General features: G+C 47.1%; 5 protein-coding genes across 11 annotated transcripts; 2 read left to right on the top strand and 3 right to left on the bottom strand.

The window, feature by feature from the left end:
- Nucleotides 1-122: 122 nt before the first annotated feature.
- On the bottom strand, nt 123-2,513 carry LOC136192804 (uncharacterized). 3 transcript variants are annotated; one of them, XM_065981530.1, is made up of 9 exons: nt 2,289-2,513; nt 1,892-2,225; nt 1,764-1,845; nt 1,552-1,711; nt 1,212-1,500; nt 789-1,155; nt 669-733; nt 301-616; nt 123-249 (listed from the first exon to the last, which is right to left on the bottom strand). In XM_065981530.1, exons 5-8 carry the CDS (start codon nt 1,465-1,467, stop codon nt 309-311), a joined length of 996 nt encoding a protein of 331 aa, XP_065837602.1. In that variant the 5' UTR covers nt 1,468-1,500; nt 1,552-1,711; nt 1,764-1,845; nt 1,892-2,225; nt 2,289-2,513; the 3' UTR covers nt 123-249; nt 301-308. The 3 variants fall into 3 exon arrangements, with proteins under 3 accessions (XP_065837602.1, XP_065837607.1, XP_065837595.1); XM_065981535.1 differs by having other exon boundaries at nt 1,764-1,855; nt 1,899-2,225; XM_065981523.1 differs by having other exon boundaries at nt 1,899-2,225.
- LOC136199516 (neurotrypsin-like) lies at nt 1,631-2,118 on the top strand. The gene is made up of 2 exons (XM_065989731.1): nt 1,631-1,874; nt 1,928-2,118. The coding sequence occupies exons 1-2, from the start codon at nt 1,631-1,633 to the stop codon at nt 2,116-2,118; spliced, it is 435 nt and encodes a 144-aa protein (XP_065845803.1).
- A 701-nt stretch (nt 2,514-3,214) lies between the features above and the next one.
- LOC136192728 (uncharacterized) lies at nt 3,215-7,612 on the bottom strand. Of its 3 annotated transcripts, none has more exons than XM_065981423.1 (12): nt 7,411-7,612; nt 6,433-7,355; nt 6,206-6,355; nt 5,949-6,107; nt 5,216-5,602; nt 4,845-5,159; nt 4,517-4,789; nt 4,082-4,466; nt 3,993-4,027; nt 3,865-3,933; nt 3,501-3,790; nt 3,215-3,447 (listed from the first exon to the last, which is right to left on the bottom strand). In XM_065981423.1, exons 4-12 carry the CDS (start codon nt 6,022-6,024, stop codon nt 3,403-3,405), a joined length of 1,875 nt encoding a protein of 624 aa, XP_065837495.1. In that variant the 5' UTR covers nt 6,025-6,107; nt 6,206-6,355; nt 6,433-7,355; nt 7,411-7,612; the 3' UTR covers nt 3,215-3,402. The 3 variants fall into 3 exon arrangements, with proteins under 3 accessions (XP_065837495.1, XP_065837503.1, XP_065837512.1); XM_065981440.1 differs by having other exon boundaries at nt 3,216-3,447; nt 3,501-3,778; XM_065981431.1 differs by having other exon boundaries at nt 6,206-7,355.
- Nucleotides 7,613-7,724: 112 nt separating this feature from the next.
- LOC136192765 (uncharacterized) lies at nt 7,725-12,885 on the bottom strand. Of its 3 annotated transcripts, XM_065981482.1 has the most exons (16): nt 12,625-12,885; nt 12,203-12,575; nt 11,864-12,144; nt 11,770-11,814; nt 11,372-11,707; nt 10,969-11,303; nt 10,834-10,915; nt 10,455-10,781; nt 10,338-10,402; nt 10,001-10,292; nt 9,267-9,680; nt 8,884-9,204; nt 8,471-8,828; nt 8,357-8,412; nt 7,999-8,302; nt 7,725-7,944 (listed from the first exon to the last, which is right to left on the bottom strand). In XM_065981482.1, coding segments are annotated over exons 10-16 (1,680 nt in total). In that variant the 5' UTR covers nt 10,227-10,292; nt 10,338-10,402; nt 10,455-10,781; nt 10,834-10,915; nt 10,969-11,303; nt 11,372-11,707; nt 11,770-11,814; nt 11,864-12,144; nt 12,203-12,575; nt 12,625-12,885; the 3' UTR covers nt 7,725-7,943. The 3 variants fall into 3 exon arrangements, with proteins under 3 accessions (XP_065837554.1, XP_065837559.1, XP_065837546.1); XM_065981487.1 differs by having other exon boundaries at nt 10,001-10,402; nt 10,834-10,925; XM_065981474.1 differs by having other exon boundaries at nt 10,001-10,402; nt 11,864-12,575.
- On the top strand, nt 10,521-13,868 carry LOC136192789 (CD5 antigen-like). Its single transcript, XM_065981498.1, has 4 exons — nt 10,521-10,575; nt 10,627-10,944; nt 10,998-11,372; nt 11,422-13,868. The coding sequence occupies exons 2-4, from the start codon at nt 10,701-10,703 to the stop codon at nt 12,468-12,470; spliced, it is 1,668 nt and encodes a 555-aa protein (XP_065837570.1). The 5' UTR covers nt 10,521-10,575; nt 10,627-10,700; the 3' UTR covers nt 12,471-13,868.
- Nucleotides 13,869-14,090: the final 222 nt, after the last annotated feature.

The raw sequence follows: 14,090 nt of genomic DNA, 5'->3' as shown, positions 1-14,090 counted from the left end.
CTGTCAATTAAAGTCTGAACTGAGGCCACGCTGCTGAAAAATTCGTTTGTTCAGTGTTCTAGTATCTGAAAGTACGGATAATAAAATATGTAAAATATGTAAAATATTTTATTATCCCTGAAAGGCCCACCTCCTAAAATTTGTGTTCAACGAGCCAACCATGTAAACGTCGAAGGAATAAAACGCGGTTATACAGGGCACACCGCAGACACCACAGACACCACAGACATGTATCCTGTCACTGCGTCACTAGCAGAAAGAAAGTAAAGCTCTAGTTGGATAACATAATGGCAAGCTCACTTAATTAATTAAGAAGATCTGAGTTGTGGAAATCGGTTGCGGAGTTCTTCGAGGAGAACGCCATTTTCAATACCTCTAGCAAGCGTGTCAGAAACGACATGAAGAAAATTTTTGTTTGGATTTTCGCCAACCCATATTTGCAAACAGTGCGTTGCCCAATCATAATTAGACTCACGGTCCGCTCTCTCCCTTTCGATGTCATCAACAAAAGACTCTCCCCTTTCGAAGGGCGGATTGATAGCCCGAATAAAATCTTTCAAACCTTCCCAGTTGCTTGAAAATAACTCTGACACAACTTTGACTTGGACGTGGAGGGCTACATACAAACAATATAATATAAGCTCTTCTTGAAACGTTACAAATATCACCTGGCAATAATGAATCGGCTTCATCTTCATGATCGCGAAGAAGACTTTTTGAGCTGTGACGGCACCTTAAAAACAAAAAGCGTGTATTGCAGTTGAGTCACATAAGAGCATGTAACAAACCTAATAATAGCACAAACAATGACCGCGATGAGTATGACGACTAAAATGCAACCGATAGTCACCCCAACTATAAGACGTTTTTGAGATTCTGAGACATCGGTATCGACGGACACGGTCAAGCACGCTTTTTTGCGACCAAGCAGGTTGAAGGCTATACAGCAATACTCGCCATTGTCGCGTTCGGTTGCCGAGGAAAAGTATTTCATCGTGGCATTTGACATCTGCCTGCCGTCGTGTGACATGAAGAGGAGAGGAGAAGGAGAACCTTCAGCCGAGCAGTTCAGAAGGCCAGTTCCGTGGTAATCAATGATCACCACACGGTCTTGAGAAGGAAAAGGTGACGATGATATCCTCACTATCGGGCTATCTACATCACAAAAAACCCTTGAGGGGATCGGAAAAAACGTGGGACTTGCAACATACGGTTTACGTGCAATACAGTGCTATTGCCAGAGTCAATAGTTGTCGTGCCGTCCCTTGTGTGAACGACGCAATGGTATGCCCCGACATCCTTTCGGTTCGCCAAAGCCACCAGATAATCGTACGCGGCTTTTTGCGATTGCACCTGAATAGTCAAGTGTGAAAGATCGTTTTTCAGATTGATGCGACACGTCAAGTTGACCGAATCCGACTCATTTACTACAGTCAGCTCTTTCGGATTTTCCACAACGAAAACCATCGTTTGTTGGCATTACGCCTCAGCAGTGCTCATCTTAACATTTACAGATGAATCCAATGCATATGCATAAGTATTCCTAGTAACCTTTATTTACAAAGACGCTTTTCAACACGTTCGTCTTGTTGGAGGAGGAACTTGCTTAGTCCTTGTGCGTCACAATGCGATGTGGGGCGCCATTTGCGGCAACGACTGGTCTTTCTCCGACGCTCGCGTTGTGTGTCGCCAGCTGGGCTTTCCCGACGCTCTAAACGCAAACGGTGATCATTGCAACGATACTTACAGAAACCGAAACATACTCATGGATAACGTCGAATGCGACGGCAGCGAGACGCGACTGCAAGACTGCAAATTTGATGGATGGGAGCGTTTCGATTGCGACTACAAAGAACTGGCTTACGTTGAATGCGGTTAAAAAGCAAATTACTTCTAACTGTGACTGCGTTCAATATATTTTCCCCAGATCCAGTTGGATTGCTGATTCGAGGAAGCACTTTGCGACTCGTCGATCGTACTCGCTCGCTCACCCTACGCCTGGAGCTGTTTCACGATTCGTCCTGGTGGGTTTTCTGCGACTACGGTTGGACGACGGCACACGCGGATGTGGCGTGCCGCCAGCTCGGTTTTTCTGGTTCGACGGCAATAGACCAATAGCTCTCGAAAGCGATGGCGGTAGACAATCCACGTTTAGACCTAGCCAGAACGTTTTCGGCCATATCGCACCCGATGCAGAGGAAACGAGAGCCGAATTGAGGAGTGCCCTAAAGGAGGATGGAGAGCAGACGATTATCCTTGCGCTGTGATGTTCCGAAGGATTGACTTGCCGTAAGATCTCTCCTTTCTCTACATTCTTTCCTTGAAGAGGCTCCTACTGTCAGACTGAACCGAGCAGCTGGGCAAATAAGCAAAAGCATCGTTGAGATTTTCCACGACGGCCAATGGGGAACTGTATGCGACGCCAATTGGACGGCTGCGTCGTTTTACGTCAGCTGAATTACAAGAATGCGTTGACGAATACGTCCCAATCAAGCATTTCGTCATTTCCAAGGAGTTTTCAGAGCGCAGTGGCTATTGTTACGACAGTTTCTGAGCGCCAGTCTAGCGCACTATAGCTGCAGTCTAGCATTATAAAGTCCTGCGATAACGCTGCGTTTCCAGGGATGACGCGATAGCTCAACGGGCAGGGGGGGGTGCTGGGAGGGGACCGAATGCAGAAACCACGGGGCACGTGACGGGTCGGGGTTCGAATCACGAAGCGTTCTCTTTTTTTTTTCTTTTTTTTCTTTTTCTTTCTGTACCTAACCGGCGATATACGATCACCCGCGACTGTGGCTTAACCGCCCGTAGCATGGTGGTTCCAGGGGGGCGAAGCCCCCCTCTGCGACCTATGCTCATTGGGGCGGTTAAGCCCGGAGCGGGGCCGCCACAGATACCAGTAAGGTTTAGGGTTAGGGTTGGGTTAGGTACATGAAAAAAACGCTTTATAAGCTCTCTACTCTATAGTGCGCTAGACTGTCGTAACAATAGCCTCAGAGGTCCAGTTACGACTGTCGTAACAATAGCCACTGCCTTTTCAGAGACTCAGGGTCGTTAACGCGCGCAAGAAACACGAACAGCCCTGAGCCCCGAGCCCTGAGCTCCCTGATCCCCACCTGCCCTGGCCGGCTCTGGCCTGCTGGCCTGCCCTGGCCGCCCTGGCCCTGTCCCTGGCCCTGCCGACCCGGCCCTGGCCCTGGCCCGGCCCCAGGGAGCTGTCCCAGGAAGCCCTAGCCCATAACCGAGGCAACTACCGATAACAGTGTATACAAAATCTATGAAGGCAAAAACTTGAGTCAACAAAACCGACTGTATGACACTATAGAAACGGGTTATAACAAATGACAGAACACGATAGTAATATAGCGATTGGGGCTGGGACAAATAGTCTACCAATCGATTCTACTTCTGAACCACAGGGAGACAGCCAGAATGACATTTCGTGACCTAAAATAAAACAATTACAGACGAGCTAAAATAGTTTCTAAATTAAGGCTTACTGTCTCCAAGTTCAGGACCTGGGAAGCGTCAAGAGAGTTTACTTTTTTGAGTGCATCACAAACGGAACGCCAAAAGTTTTCTTTCGGGTGTTCTTTTCTCCACGTCTCTAGACAGTGCGTCGCCCAGTAATTGTTACTGCGATTTTCCTTGTCTCTCTTCTCTTTGATACTGTCAATAAAGGACTCTCCCTTTTCAAAAGGTGGGTCAATTTCACGACAAAAGTCCCGCAAGGTTTCCCAGTCGACCGAAAGAATTGAGGAAGCCAGTTCCATTGGCTCTAGAAAAGAATCTTAAGACTAATTAATAAATAGAAGATGAGACTATGTGTTAATAAATAAATAGAAAATATAATTACTACAGTACCTTCTTCGCTTTGAAGCCCTATTAAAGGATCTCTTTCAGCATAAGCGTTGTTTGCGTGTTCGGTTTGCTCTAGAAAGAGAATCTTGGACTAATTATTACAGTAAATAAATAGAAAACATATTTATCACCTTTGCTTGGATTTCTTATAAAAAGGACTTTTTTCCTAAAATCAGTATGACTTGAAAATTGAGAACTGATTTTGATGATACAGTATTACCGACAACGGCGCCGTAAAATGACTCCAACAATTACAATTAGTAGAACGCCAAAGACGCTGCCAGATATTATTAAAGCTAAAGCGAGGTGAGATGAACCACCTTGATCTGGAGTGTCGCCATCCGTGCAATTTGTGACAGATAAACGTTCCCGCGAGTTGCTGTGAGGAGTGGATGCAAGGCAACTATAATTGTCGGACTTCTGGACATCTACGCAAACATCTCTCTTCATCGGATCATTGGACGCCAGCGAACTTCCATTCGACGTCAATATCTCAATATCTACTGGATTTATGCCTGCAGATGCTGTGCAGCACAATGTGAGCGACGAGCCTTCGGCTAAGCAAGTGGCGTTGTCGCTTGCGTTCTGACGAAACACACTTTGAACTGATACAAAAAATCAATTACTGCTATAAAAAAAGAGTGAAATCGCTTACCGCGCACACAAAATTCTAGCTCCTTTTTAGAATTTTCCCCAACTGCACGACACTTGTAAATGCCGTCTTTAGCCAAGCTCGTATTGACTGGAATCTCAACTTCTCCCATTCCAGCTCCAACAGCATTCTCCCCGGGATCATACACTGTCAGTAAAGTATTGCCCGTTACCGTGCATTTCAAATTAACGATTTCATTTTCTGAAAAGCAACCGCTCTCCCTTGCTTCAAATTTCAATGACATTATGCCTACAGGCCCTACCACATGGGAACTATCTAGAAGCGTAATATGTCAGGCATCGGAATAACGCCACACGCTTGGAGAACTTACCGTTCACGACCAGTGTGATTTGACGGCCGGAGTCAATAAGACGATCGCCGTTTTGAGCAAAGACGACGCACTGGTATACTCCGGCGTCTTGTCGACTTGCTGACTTCAGCTCCAAGTCAAAGGAACAACCACAATTACTCAGTGTTTCCGCGCTTTCGATTTTGTCCGAAAGGTCACTACCAGAATGTTGCCATCGTACAGTCAAACCCTGAAGGTTTTTCTGTCGATTGATGCGACATTTCAAGACGACATCATCGGTCTCGTTGACTTCGACGATTGCGGGATTTCGCTGCGTGGTGTTCAGTATGAACTTATCTACACGCAAAACCGGAATACGTTCTGCGCCGAACAAAATCAAGAAAGATGCTCACCCCACACTCCCAAATAAGTCTGTGCGGCTTTCGTGGAAGCTTTGCCCTTAACCTGACAGCGATACTGGCCGGCGTCTTTGTCGGCGGATACGTTGACGATTCCAAGTGTGCAGTACGCAGAGCTGACGGGCATAAGTTTCTCTTTTTCGAGTGGCATTGGAGGCTCGCATTTGAACACGTATCGAGCGTCGGCGTTGGGAGCCATTGGAACGTGCGGATTGCAGCACGCGCTTTCTCGTTCCAACGTTAGATCCACACGAAGGCCTTTGACCGCGTCATTGCTGTACTCGCCTCGGCAAAAGAGAAAGTCGTCGCTCGTTGTTTCGCCTCGAACGAGGTACTTTTGGGGACGGCTGATGTCCATGTGGACGTCAATTTCGGTAGTTCCTGTATATAAACAAGCGCAAACGCATTATCAATCAAGATCATATTTCTTCGTAGAAGGAACTAAAATAGTAGACCTCCCTCGTAGCGGAGGAGTAAGGGAAAGCGGCGGGACCTTTCAGTTTGAAACGAATCCGTTTCTTTAGTCATTGGGAGACAGAGAGGGGGCGAAGTTGCATCAAAACAAGCAGAGACGCGTCTTATACAATTCCGAGGAAACGACCACGTTTCAAAGCACACGGTAGACGGCGACCATTTGTCTTAGAATCACGGGTACGACTTCGCGTTGCTTAGAGACCCGAGGTCTTCACAGTAGGAGCCTTCTACCCCATACAACATGCCATCTTACCGAAACATAACGCTGCGGAAATGACTGTGAGGCAGACAATAGATTTCGATGCGATGCCGTTGTGTGCCTTGATCATTGGCTCTCGCTGGGCGTTGCGTATCAACGAGTCAAACAGAACGAAACGCGCTCACTCCGCAATTTGCTGGATGGAAACACCTCCTATAAACAAATGCCGTCATCAGCACGTGATAAACCAAAAATTATGTGCAAATTTGCATTATTCAGTCAGCCAGTCCCAAGGAAATCCTATCGTGTACCTAGTAAGGCTGCGATTCTCAAGTCATCTTCATCCTTTGCTTTCCCAATGGTCGTTTCCCTGGTTGTCCCTGGAAATGCGAAGACTGCGTTCTGAAGGATCACCGTCAGATTTCCTCGTTGCCGCGAGAAAGCGTGCTCGCGCCTCGGAACTGCATGATTTGAAAACGTGGATGAGCCACTCGAAAACGACTACTAGAGTAAGGGGGGCCCTCCCGATCGTTTTTACCTCGATCGAGCTCTCGCGAAGCTTGATTAATTACATCCATCGTTCTTTCGATGTTCCTTCGGAATTCTCGGAGTGTGGATATTTGCCTTCGGATTCGCGTCCTACGATTACAAACAGTCAAGCAGGATCGAACGCTTGCGCCGCCTTTCTTTTCTGTTGGCACTGGCAATTATTCTGGTCGACGTGGGGGACCGTACTCATATCCTACAGTCGCTACTGGACAATCAAGGATCCTCTCGCAGATGGCGTGACGACTCGAAAAGCGGCATTTGCAAGTGCAGCCACGTGCTTGATGGGAATCGTCATCGCCGTGCCGCCCCTGTTCACATGGGCAAGGTACGAAATGGGCAGCTTCGTCGATCCCAACGGCTATTCTGCGCAGTGGACCCGTCTAATAGCACTAACTATATCCCGTTTTGCGCTCTTCTATTATCCTATTGGCTGCCTTTTGTGATCGTCATCATTTATCTTGGCAAAACGCTGGCAAAAGTGCTTCGACGCATAACCGAACGACGACGACTAACTGGTCTCGCCTCCGGTACCAGTGAAATACATAGACGCCTCTGTTCAAATCCAAAGCCCTGTGGTACGTCATCGCTCTCGTCGCTTCGAACGCGATTTTTCCTGCACCTCACATTGTCACTCAGCTGCTCCGATCCACGCTTCGAATTTCGCCTGATGTCATTGCAGCCACTGGTTTTGTCTTTCGACTGGTCAATTCCGTGCTGTACTGCTTCTGGGCCAAGACGCTTACGAGTTCACTTTGGAATGTCGTGCGGTGCCGGAAACTGCGCGACGTCCCGACGATACAGTGATTCGTCAAAAATGAGCGTCTTTTGGACGAGATTGGCTATGAAGAAACTCTCCTATATGCGACTCCGTGGTTTCTGTCAATTGCATGCATATGTGGTGGCTGTAGTCACCTAATCAGAGTATTTATTACTGTATACAAGACTAGGAAGCCAGAATTGAACCCACGTTTGCATAATAATGCTGTTCTGTGGCTAGGATAGTGGCGACGGCCAGGCTACTGCAAATATCCACTGTTCAGACGAGTCTGGTCGTAGTAGGACCCTTCCTGAACGACTTCTCAACTATCTGAGCCCTCTTCGAGCATAGAAAACGTGCCCTTTGGAGCAAAACTGATCCGTCGTTTAGGCAACAAAGAGCATGCGCATTGAGCAAGCTTAGAAAAACAATAAATTCGGAACGAAAATAAGGCCATTTTTCTGCAACAAGGCAGTGCAATTGTAGGACAATCAGAGACGATAGATATAGCCTTTGAGGCATGATTTAACTGAGGCAGTTTTGAAAACAGCCTCAATGAAGTTATCTATTGATTCTATTCTAATACTCTAACCACGGATACTCTACAATTCGTGCTTTGACGCCCACACGAGAAGATCAAATCAAGAAAAGCACAAGCACGGGTCATAAACTTATTAGAAAGCACAACATAGATATATATAGATACGTGACTGGGCAGCCTGAGCAGCAGCAAAGAGTGCAATCCTAAACATCCATCAGCCCGTCAATTTAAATTCATAGTAGTAGAAATGTTCTCACTAAGAATTGAGTTGCGGAAAACGTGTGCGGAGACTTTTGGCGAGTTCCGTATTGTCAAGTCCTTTATCAAACGTGTCAAGAACGGCAGCGAGAAAATGGCGCGTTGGATTTTCTTCAATCCACTGTCGTAAACAGCGCTTTGCCCAATGCACGTTGTCATAAGACCCACATTCCGCTCTCTCCTTTTCGACATTTTCAGCAAAAGACGGGCCCTCTTCAAAGGATGGCTCAATTGCCCGAATAAAATCTTTAAAAAGACTCCAATTGTCTGAAAACATTTCAGATACAAATACAACTGGGTCATCTACACACACAAGCAGTAACTAAAACAAGTTCTTCTTACAACAATAATCGTCACCTGGTGGCGGTGAATCGGGTTCGTCTGTAGAACTCTTTCGGCTGCAACGACAATACCTAGAGTCAACACATACTGTACAGTCTGCTGTGCATGACAACGTTGATAGGAACAAACCTAATAGCAAAACCAGATACCACAATAATGATGACTAGCAGTAGGAAACTGCAAACGGAGACGACAATAACAAGTATTGGAGATGCCGCGGCCTCAACCGATACGGTTAAGCACATTTGATGGCTGCGACCCAGTGTGTTGACGGCATTGCAGCAATACGTCCCCTCGTCACGTTTGGTTGCCGAAAAAAATTTCTTTTCCGTAGCATTGGTCTGCTTTCCATCGTGTGAGAGGAAGACGCTTGGAGGAGGATAACCTTCAGCTGAGCAGCTTAGAAGGTCAGTTCCGTGGTGATCGATAGTCACCCCATTGTCTTGGACAGGAAACGGCGACGACACGATCTTCGCTAGCGGACCATCTATACACCAAAATATATGTGAAGTCTAATGTCAAATCCGTGACGTGCGACATACAGTTTACGTGCAATACGGTGCTAGTGCTGGAGTCAATTATCTTGTCGTTTGTGATGCCGGCGTCCGTTGTGGAAAGGGTGGAAATAACGACGCATTGGTACCTTCCAGAATCGTTTCGGTGTGCCAAAGCCACCGAGTAATCGTAATCTGCTCTAAGCACCGAATCGGGCCCCTTCACGACTTCACCGGAACGCATCCACTGAACGGCCAAGTGTGGAAGATCACTTTGCAGTTGAATACGGCACAACAAGCGAACCGAATCTGACTCATTAACAGTCAGATCTTTCGGATTTTTCACCGTTCGATCCAGGATATACGTATCTGAAGTGTATATAGTCCAGTACGTAGTCCGATTTCGTGGTGTACGCGAAGAAAAAACTCACCGTAAATTTGAAGCGATACTCGAGTCTTTTTCGAAGGAATAGAATGATTAGAACTTTCAACGTTGCAAATGTAGTCGCCAGCGTTTTCCAATTTCGAAGAATTGAGTCCAAACGAGCAGAACGCTGAACTCACTGGTGCGTATTTATCTTTGCTGAGCGGCATGTTGGGCTTGCACTTGAAGGAGTACTTAGCGCTAGCGTTGGCGTTGGCAGTAATAAAATAGCCATCTTTAGTCGAATCGGGCCCTCGAAACTTCAAACTGATTCGCAAGTCTCTCACCGATTTGCTGCTGTAGTTGCCTTCACAGATGAGAAAGTCGTGACCCGTGTTTTCGCCAAAAACTAAATACTTCTGAGGCCGCGAAAAGCGAATGTAGACGTTGAGAGTTGGATCAGCAAAAGTGAAAGCCACACCTACGCAAACAGTCATCGTGTGAAACAGTCTTTAGTGGTAAGGACTAGGATGGAGTCGCTCCCATATGGCAGCCCATTAGCTAAAACGTCGTACAACTGCACGCCCCTCTCGTTTAGAAAGGACTCGAGGGTCGTCCTACGCACAGTATGGTAATATGGGGGATAGAGATTCAAGTCCCCACCGAACCCCAGCCGCGTCCTACAAACTTATCAGGGGCCATGCAAGCTTTCTGATAGTCTTTGAAACTGAGACAGGACTGACAAAGGAAGCGGACGTTTGCTGGCTTGAGATACATGATTTCATTTCCGCTAGGACTTACCTGAAAGTATTGCGGCGACGCAGAGTTGCTGGCCTATTCGGCTGTTCTGAAGAGCCTTGATCATTTCTCTTTTAGTCGTCGAAAGAGCACACGCTAAGAGAGGTTTGCACCGTCGCTCGCCGGGGAAAAACAAGCTTATGATGATGTCATCCTCGAGTTGCACGTGAGAGCTCCCTTTGCACGTGAGAGCTCCCTTAGTCATGAGAGGCGCATTTGGGAGGCGCATCTCTTGTCCGGTTGAGATCAGAGAACGCTCTTCCACGCGCCCTTTCTTTTCACAAAACCTTCCCCTCTGAAGAAAATTCCCAAAGTGAAATTAGTTCTGAACTTCCTTTACCAAGGTTTTATATGCCTTGCAGTCGACAAAGAAAATAGGCGTTCGACAACTGAAAGGGGATCTTCCTAAAATATGAGTAATAAAGCTAATAATATCCGTATACCCCTGCATGCTTACATATACGTTCGAAATTCCCATTTCGCGTCAGCTTTAACGATGCTTTTCCCAACGAAAGCCCTCGTCCGTTGGAATTACGCCTCTCTTCTGTTAGAAGCAGCGCTCATCATAACATTTACAGGTGAATCCAATCCAATTCCGGCATATGCTTAATTAAGTACTCCTTCAAAAGACGCTTTTCAACACGTTCGTCTCGTTGGAGGAAGCACTCGCTTAGAAGGTCAAGTCCTCGTGCATCACAATGCGATGTGGGGCGCCGTTTGCGGCCACGAGTGGTCGTTCTCCGACGCTCGCGTTGTGTGCCGCCAGCTCGGCTTTCCCGACGCTCTAAACGCAAACGGTAATCATTGCAACGACACTTACAGAAACCGGAAAATACTCATGGACGACGTCGAATGCGACGGAAGCGAGACGCGACTGCAAGACTGCAAATTTGATGGATGGGAGCGCTTTGATTGCGACTACAAAGAACTGGCTTACGTTGAATGCGGTAAAGAAGCAAATTATTTCTAACCGTGACTGCATTCAATACATTTTCTCCAGATCCAGTTGGATCGCTGATTCGAGGAAGCACTTTGCGACTCGTCGATCGTCGCGCTCGGTCACCCTACGAAGGACGCCTGGAGCTGTTTCACCATTCGTCCTGGTGGTTTTTCTGCGACTACGGTTGGACGACGGCAAACGCGGATGTGGCGTGCCGCCAGCTCGGTTTTCCTGGTTCGACGGCAATAGCTCTCGAAAGCGATGGCGGTAGACAATCCACGTTTAGACCTAGCCAGAGGGATGATGGACGTTTTTGGCTATATCGCACCCGATGCAGAGGAAGCGAACGCCGAATTGAAGAGTGCCCTAAAGAAGGATGGAGAATAGACGATTATTACTGCGCTGTCTGGTTCCATATAGAAGGATTGACTTGCCGTAAGATCTCTCTTTTGTCTACATTCTTCCTTGGAACGGTTTTATCTAGAGGCTCCTACTGTCAGACTGAACCGAGCAGCTGGGCAAATAAGCGAAGGCATCGTTGAGATTTTCCACGACGGCCAATGGGGCACTGTATGCGACGCCAATTGGACGGCTGCCGATGCTCGCGTCGTTTGCCGTCAGCTGAATTACAAGAACGCGTTGGAGTCGTCTCAGACGAATACGTCCCAATCGAGCATTCAGAATGTTGTTTGGGTGTCGGAAGTCAAATGCAGCGGTGCGGAAAGGCGGCTGGAAAACTGCAGCTCGTCGCCGTGGAAAAACGGCGCGTTCTGTCACAGAAAAAACATAGCTACGGTTTCCTGTGGAAACAATCGTGCATCAGATGCCGTACTTGCAAGGCCAACAGAGAGAGTCGTGGAGAATAGCACCAGTCAATCTACAAAGTTAACAGCCACGACCATCTCATTGAGCCCAACTTTACGTACCGAGACGATGAGCAGAAACAGCACTAGTACGAGTCCCACTAGTCAGCCAGAAAGAATGCCTCCCACTAGTCAACCAGCAAGAACGAATCTCACTAGTCAACCAGCAAGAACGACTCTCACTAGTCAACCAGAAAGAACGACTCTCACTAGTCAACCAGAAAGAACGACTCTCACTAGTCAACCAGAAAGAACGACTCTCACTAGTCAACCAGAAAGAACGACTCTCACTAGTCAACCGGAAAGAACGACTCTCACTAGTCGACCAAAAAGAATGACTCCCACTAGTCAACCAGAAAGAACGACATACGTATACACTCAAAGTCAAAGTACTAGCCTGACCAAGACGGAGAAGACGAGGCACTTTCTTGTTGTCGTCATCGCGGTTGCGTGCGTCGCCATCGTTGTCGTCCTCTCCGTTGCACTTTTCTTCATATCAAAGCATCATCGTCGTCCGGATCGTCAGCGACGTGAGCAGGAAAATTCGATGCCGGCGACGCTTCGGGAAAACGAGAGGAAAAGTGAAAGGTACTCTGACTATGTGTCGATGAACTTTATGGCGTCGAGTCTGAACAAATCAGGACTCAAGGCAAAAATTGCAACCAAGTGAAGCTTGCGACAGGGGAATCTTCTCCCAATAGCTTTCCTTCTGCTGAAAACATGGTTACTCCTTATGCAATCCCGTCTCTCCCCTTTCAATCGGTGGCTGGGCAGTCTGGCAAGACAGAAAACACAGAAGATTCGAAATTGCAAGTGAATAATACCTCAGAAGAGGCCTGCATGGTGGGTGAACATTGAAACGTGAGTATTTCGTCCGTGTAGAATTTCTTCTTTCTCCCGTTATAGACGTTTGTCTACTATACTCTGGAGTAGAACTAGGCCAAGTTAATTTCATGGTATGACTTGCAACCAGGCGTTACAGACACAAAAAAACAAGAAAACACGAACACATAACAAGAGATATCGCGTGACTTACTACAATACGTCAGCAGCAAACGAAGCAGGAAGGACAAGGACAAAGTTTTGCGATCGTCTAAACAAGATTTCCACGCATATTCAGAAGGAACACGGCGGCGGCCAACGTGAAAATCAGAGCAGCCTTTGCACTGGCAGAATAGCCACGGCCAGTACCTAAAACAAAATATATAAAAGTCCGACTTTCGCTGTACATTTACCATTAGGATCAGGATAGCACCAAGCGCTGGAGTCGGTCCAACCAAAAGGACAGCAAGTCGACGTACTCTTGCCTGCGTGAACGTATGTGTCGTTGCAGAATATGCCCACCGATTTGTTGATACTGCCAGCACCAGAATCGCTCACGTAGCCATTAGCTGGAGCAGGCAAAGCATTGCAGCCAGCTGTAAAGTTGAGCACAGTGAGAAAAGTCATTCGCATCTTAATTCTCTCCTACCTTTTTCACATCGGTTGCCGAAGTAACCTCCAGTGCATTGGCACGTCTGCGTTCGGCTGTTGCATCTTCCGCCATTTAGGCAAATGACGCTGCAGCGTCTGGGAACGTCTGTTTTATGTACCGTACACGTATCGTTACTGTTGCCGGAGTCGTCCTTGAACTGCAGCGTGACCAAATTCGCGCAGCAGGACGTCGTCACATTCACGAAATGAAACGTGTTGCGTTCTAGCGGCAAACTCAAAGAAATGTTAGCGACTGCATCATCTGGGTCCACGTCAGCAACTTCAGCAATTACAATTGAGGAAGAAGTATCTATGACAGAAAGTGTAGCCGACCAGTGTTCTTCGTCGCAATTGGATAACGATGCGGTGCAGCCTGCTGTCGAAATAGCACTGAGAAAACACACGGGACGCGTTTTATCAACAAACTGCAAAAAAACAGAAAGAAAATGTTAATGTAAGAAACAATACCGCTGGTATACGTGCACATTGGGAACGGAGAGGGAGAGTCTCAGAAAACTTAGCCTAGCCTATATACAGTGCAGTATAACTTTGTCTCCAAAAACTGCGACAATAAATTCTTATAAATATAAACCCTTTAGAAACCCAACAATGTAATTTTACGCGGATAGCATACCTCCGAGTCCACGAGAACATTGACCAGCACGGAATCGACTAATTCTTGGTGTTCGCCAATTGTCAAAGTGGCGGTTACAGTGAACGTGTTGACTGCGCTTTCCGGATAGCAGACAGGCACCGTGACATCCACAAAAAAACTATGAGACTCGCCAGGATCAATATCGAATCTATTGTTTCTTAC

The sequence above is a fragment of the Oscarella lobularis genome, chromosome 1 (genome assembly GCF_947507565.1).
Source record: "Oscarella lobularis chromosome 1, ooOscLobu1.1, whole genome shotgun sequence".
In the NCBI taxonomy this organism is placed as follows: Eukaryota; Metazoa; Porifera; class Homoscleromorpha; order Homosclerophorida; family Oscarellidae; genus Oscarella; species Oscarella lobularis.
Note: the sequence above shows the minus strand (reverse complement) of the source record. Positions and strands in the feature narration are given on the sequence as shown.